Below are 5434 nucleotides of genomic sequence, written 5' to 3'. Positions count from 1 at the left end.
CTCCGTAGCCGGCGAGGTCCCCGGCGACCGCGATATGCGCGGGGTCTAAGGGCAGGCGGTCGTTTGAACTTGATGTTGACGGCGGCGAGCGGCGGCCGCTCGCTCCCTCCTCCTGCTCCAAGCGGCCAGATCCGCACCATGCTCGCGGTCACCTCTGCCCCCTCCCCATCCTTTGGATGTTTGTTGTATTTCTTCAATCATCGTTGGATGATACAGTGCTGAGACACATCGGGGCCGCTTGGGTGTTGCAATCTGACGGCGGATTACAGGCGGGAATGTATTCAGTTGTATTTTACTGGTGTACAGTAATATCCAGGTAATTTACAGTTGTAAAATTTCACAGACATTCCAAACGGGGCCTAAATCAAGCCTCAGAAATTCAGATTGTTGAGAACTCGGTCCAGAACATAAGAGGATATATTCCAACACATATGTACTGAATAATCACTAGGGACTGAGAGTGCCATAGGGGCGTCCGTATATAAACCCCGCAACGCAAAAATTACAAGAACAAACGAATTACCGAGGGAGGGGAAAGAACATTGGATTAGTAGACCGGCAGACCTCTAGCGTGTCATGTGGCATTGCGACCTCAGACCGTGGCCCAGGCGCAAAGCATCGCTAAGGTGACGAGGAATGGGATCCGAGTGTGCATCCTGGGTGCAGACGAAGGTGCTGGAGCTGTAGTACCATTGTTCAATCTTGCGGGCGGTAGGGGCGGCTCCGACACGTCAGAATCCATTAGCAGGGGCATCGGGGCTAGGGCCGGTGGTTGCGCCGGCTTACTGATGAGCTGCAGCAGATCACCAGGCCTAGGAGGGGCCATGAAGCTCGGAGTTTTGTTCCCCATGTTCACGCAAGTGTTCGCTGAAATATGCAACCACAATGTCAGCAAATTGACTCAAGACTGCTGGGATTGTAGGAACTATCTATCTAGGAGGGACAATGCAAGGAAAAGTGTTAACTGGACATACATTTGTATCTCCGGGCCGTCGCCGGGAAGTCGGTGATTAGCCCATCCACTCCGGCACCCTGAACATAGGCAATGATCTGCGCGGTCGCATCCGAGAAGAAGTCGTACGGCTGAGAAACAAACTCATTCATGAGGTTGTAGGCGTAGACCGAGAGCCCGGCGGTCTGGAGGGACTCGACGAGGTCTGTCTGGTGCGAAGTGAAATGGCGGTTTTCAGGGAAAACAGAGCTGGTTTCCACAGAAACGGCATCGGCAAACTTTTTAATGCCCGCGAGAGAGGAAGGCGCGGCATCGCTCACATCTTCATTGATCATGTACACGAGGTCGTATTTTGTTTCCTGCTTGAACTTCACCAGAACCGAGCTGTTGGTTGACTGAATCATAACTTTCTGAGCAGTTTGTTTGTTGTAGCCGGAGTCGTCAAGCGCTTTGATAACTGCATCTACCATGTCAAATCCGAGTTCCTCTGCGAGAAAAGCAGCATGCTGCAAAACAGAAATAGTATTTTGATTGAGATCATCCTATTTCTGGAACTCAGTAAGAACATGCATTTTTAGAAATTATTCGTTAGATGGCATGCAATAACATTCGAACGTGGAATAAATAATATAAATAATAATAATTTGACACAAGTAAAAACACGCAATATCATCACAATGGAAAAAATAGTAGTGAGAACCAACATAAAATTCTCACCTCTATGCTAATCATGATTCCTGACAAATCCTTATCTTTAGAGAAGTCCAAAAAGTCTGATAATCTCATGAAATTGCCTGCATTCCTGTATCTTGGATTTCTGTCCAAACTGAAGGTGCTAAGTGGGGTAGATATCTTGGCTGCAAGGATGTAGAGGAATCAGTCTGCAGCAAATGCTCTGGCAATCAAAGTACTAAACATGCGGCACAAAAAGGAATAATCTGTCTATCTGGATAACATGACACACAGGTAGGCCATGTGAGTCGATTTAGAGTCAGACAAGTGATCTGACATCTAATAGATTAGTTGTCACTACCTGCTTAGAATACCAAATGTATGCTGCAGCAGATCCTTCAATATGCAGATATATTTCAATAGAACTTACGTTTTAGATTCTTCACGATGTCATCCCAAGTGAGGTTGAAAGTAAAGACTCCTAGGACACTCTCAATATCTTTCATAACTGCTGCCTGGGACGCAAATGGTGATTTTGCAACAGTAGTACTATCCATTAAGTTAATGGATCCCATGCATACTGGTATGCCGTCTTTGGTCACTTGCACAGGGCAATCAATGACATCTGCACCATCGTCGACTGCTTTCTGATAAGCCAGATCGGTGCAGCCTGGGTAATCTCCACTGGCACCATTGTGAGAAATAATTAGAGGTTTCCCTGCATGACAAATGTCAATAGTGGTGGTCAGTTATACGAATGAACATGAACCATGAAGAAGATGGAACAAAGGAGCGACGCATACCATGATCTGTGTTGCTTTTGTTTAAATTCGCAAAACAGCCTGCAAAGACAGAATATAGAACAGAGTGGAATGAGAAACATAATCCATCAGACAGATTGTATGAATACAGAATTAAACACGAAATGAAGTTTGCAACATGCATGTCAAAAGTTAAAAATTGCTGTAAATGATTGCAATGTACTACTCCGTCCCACAATATAAGACGTCTTATATTATGAAATGGAGGGAGTACTTTTTATTATTATTAGTGAAAAACGACTCCAGTACCAAAGGAGTGATATCACCCTTTTCTGTAGTAGGTTTGTTAGTACTCCCTCTGTATCAATATCAAAATATAAGACGTTTTTCGACACTATCATATTGACATAATACGTCCTATATTTTGACACGGCGGGAGTAGTAGTTTGCATCATTGTCAATATGGCAGGAAAAAAGACTCACCAACGGCCTCTGAAGGCGTAACAGGGAAATCAGTCAACATGCCGTCAACAGAAAATGCACCATTATCAATGAACGAGAGAGATTCAGCTAATGGATCGTAGCTATGGTTGTAACTGAGCGCAAAGTCGTTGGCAAAATCAGCAGCATAAATTTCCAGCCCCGCTTTATGAGCATCATCGACGATCGAAGTGTATGGTTGCAGATAATTATCTGGTGAAACAGGCCAGATATACTTCTTCGGGACAAGTATCCCAGATGCAAATGTCTTGATAAATGTAAGATTTTTCAACATGGAACCATATGTCTCTTTGGTAGATGGCTCAAGAGTGGCCTCATCAAGAAAGCGGAACATGAGCTTTGTGTTGTTGCTAACCCTTCCACTGATGCTGGTGAGGAAGCTTGCTTCCGGCGATGAGATGTAGTCGACAATAACACGTCTCGACACAGAAAGGATGTACTTCCTCATGCTCATGTTGAACTGGCTGTAGAAACCGTCATGCTGCAAAATGGCTCATTTTCAGCAACGGCGCAATGTCATGCAACATATTGTACTGCATGCAGACGACATTGCTAACTGTACCTGGATATTGAGCCACATTCCAGGAGGCTTAAACTTGGATGCCACGTCTTCGACGGCGAGCAATGGGAAGAAGCTTGGGTCAAACCTGGGCGTGCGAGAGAAGATTGACTGCTTCACTGTTCAACATATATACCACAATGAGTTAAGCAGGTAACTAAACGAACCATTCAGTTCAAACAATAGAGGGGTCAAACAAGAAGAGAGGCATGCCCCCTTCCTCATGACAAATCTTCAGTAACATTATCACAGTATGGTAGCACTTACAAGACACTTGCGAGAGCTCGGTGCCGTTGTAGTCCACGGAGAACCATCCCGTTGTCGATACACCATTGACAAGGTAGCTCTTCTTACCCTTAGGGTAGAAATCTGGAATGTTGGTGCAGTTGTCCATCTTAATCTCCGGTAGGCAGACGCCAAGGCCATCCTTGGTCAGCCGGACATCACAGTATAGGATTGTATCGGGCGAGCTAGCAATCATCGCGAACTGGTAAGCGAATTCGCTCGAGTCGGGGAATAAGCCTGAAAATCCTCCCTTGGCTATGATCGCCGGAGCATTGCCTGAAACATCAAGCCTGTTTTTTTAGTCTTGGAAGGACCAGATCATAAAACATAAGAGCAGATGTGTAGAGCTTCTCAAGCACATATAGTATGTACTGCTTGATCTCCAGAACCTGCTGCCATGCATGTGCCAGTAACAAACATGTCTGCTAGCTGAAAACAGCAACTGTATGTTACCCCCATAAAGCTAATTTGGTCGGTCCCCATCTTCCAATCCAGCACTCTTGAGGCACTGCTAAAAGCCTAAAATGAGTGCAAAAATGAACTAGCTAACCGATCCGGCCCAAAATGCTGAAGCTATTCTACTGCCACCACCTTCCAATCAAAGAGCCGAACCAGTATGCAGCAAAGGAGGAAACTGTAAATAATGAGCAGGGATCCAGCCCAAAATGATACTAGAAAATTTCTAAAATTTCAGGCTAGCCTCTCCTCTGTAAATAATCGACGCGGATCAGACAGAGCACGCACAAAGCAAACCGAGGAAAGAGAGGGAGCCTGGGGAAATGTTTTACCGCTAAGCGTCTTCCAAGGAGAGTCACCCTGCGCAGCGGCCACGCCCAGCCAGAGCAACACGACGGACGCGACAACGGAGCAGACACGGCCGCTCCCCATTGCCTCGCCGCCGGCGAACACCACCCTGACCGCAAGCAGCAGCCCGGGAACAGCGCTCCAAGAACGGCACCACCACCCTGTCCCTGGAACGACGCAGCAAGAACCAAGGAGTCCTCGGGAATAATACGAGGCAATGGCCGTGCTGGATTTAAGCCCCGGCCCGGGGACGGAGAGAGACAATGGGATGGGGATGGGGCCTGCTGAGCTGTGTTTATGCTGAGGGGAAGAGGAATGGTGGATGAGAGGGGAGGAGAGGAGAACGGGCAGGGCAGGAGGTGGCAGCGAAGGGAAGGTGGTGGTGGTGGTCAAATAATGAGGACTAGTAGCTGCCTGCCTCTCCGTCCCCCATTGATACCTCTCGTCAGGACTGGCTTGTTCTTTACCATGCCACTTATTGGAGCAGCTGCGATCCCAGTCAGGACTAGTCGGGTAATTATAGTTTTTGTACTGCCATTGTCAGGTTCGTTCAGCCATCGGCCATGGTGAAGTGAGAGCTATAGTACGAACCATCCTCCTTTTCGCGACGATCACACTTTTCACCTTCAATAAGGCCCTGTTTGGTTTCAAATAAAAAGGTGTTTGTTTTGAGGGACTTATTGGTTTATGGATTTAAATAAGTCCTTATAAGTCCCGTCTAAACCAAACAGGAGGGACTTATAGAAATTTAAAGTGGGCATTTAGGACTTATGAAATAAGACTCTCAAGGAGGGACTTATAGGAACTTATAGTTGTAATATGGTCTTATAGAGACTTATAAGTCTCGGGAACCAAACATGTAGAGACTTTTTAGAGACTTGGGACTTATAAGTTGGGACT

General features: G+C 46.4%; 1 protein-coding gene across 1 annotated transcript; it reads right to left on the bottom strand.

The window, feature by feature from the left end:
* Positions 1–403: 403 nt before the first annotated feature.
* Positions 404–4928, bottom strand: LOC125538691 (glycerophosphodiester phosphodiesterase GDPDL4-like). The gene is made up of 9 exons (XM_048701964.1): positions 4519–4928; positions 3713–4006; positions 3449–3564; positions 2869–3367; positions 2428–2466; positions 2055–2342; positions 1670–1809; positions 975–1458; positions 404–867 (listed from the first exon to the last, which is right to left on the bottom strand). The coding sequence occupies exons 1-9, from the start codon at positions 4616–4618 to the stop codon at positions 593–595; spliced, it is 2235 nt and encodes a 744-aa protein (XP_048557921.1). The 5' UTR covers positions 4619–4928; the 3' UTR covers positions 404–592.
* Between the last annotated feature and the right edge of the window lie 506 nt (positions 4929–5434).

The sequence above is a fragment of the Triticum urartu genome, chromosome 2 (genome assembly GCF_003073215.2).
Source record: "Triticum urartu cultivar G1812 chromosome 2, Tu2.1, whole genome shotgun sequence".
In the NCBI taxonomy this organism is placed as follows: domain Eukaryota; kingdom Viridiplantae; phylum Streptophyta; class Magnoliopsida; order Poales; family Poaceae; genus Triticum; species Triticum urartu.
The sequence above is the reverse complement of the archived record's forward strand: the minus strand, read 5'-3'. Positions and strand labels throughout refer to the sequence as shown.

What these genes read in the sequence shown, in the direction of transcription:
- LOC125538691 (XM_048701964.1), bottom strand. Translation starts at nt 4,618, where the DNA reads ATGGGGAGCGGCCGTGTCTGCTCCGTTGTCGCGTCCGTCGTGTTGCTC. An exon ending in GAATGTGGCTCAATATCCAG is followed by an intron (nt 3,368 to 3,448) that starts GTACAGTTAGCA and finishes GCCATTTTGCAG; the next exon opens with CATGACGGTTTCTACAGCCA. An exon ending in TACGCCTTCAGAGGCCGTTG is followed by an intron (nt 2,467 to 2,868) that starts GTGAGTCTTTTT and finishes CTGTCTTTGCAG; the next exon opens with GCTGTTTTGCGAATTTAAAC.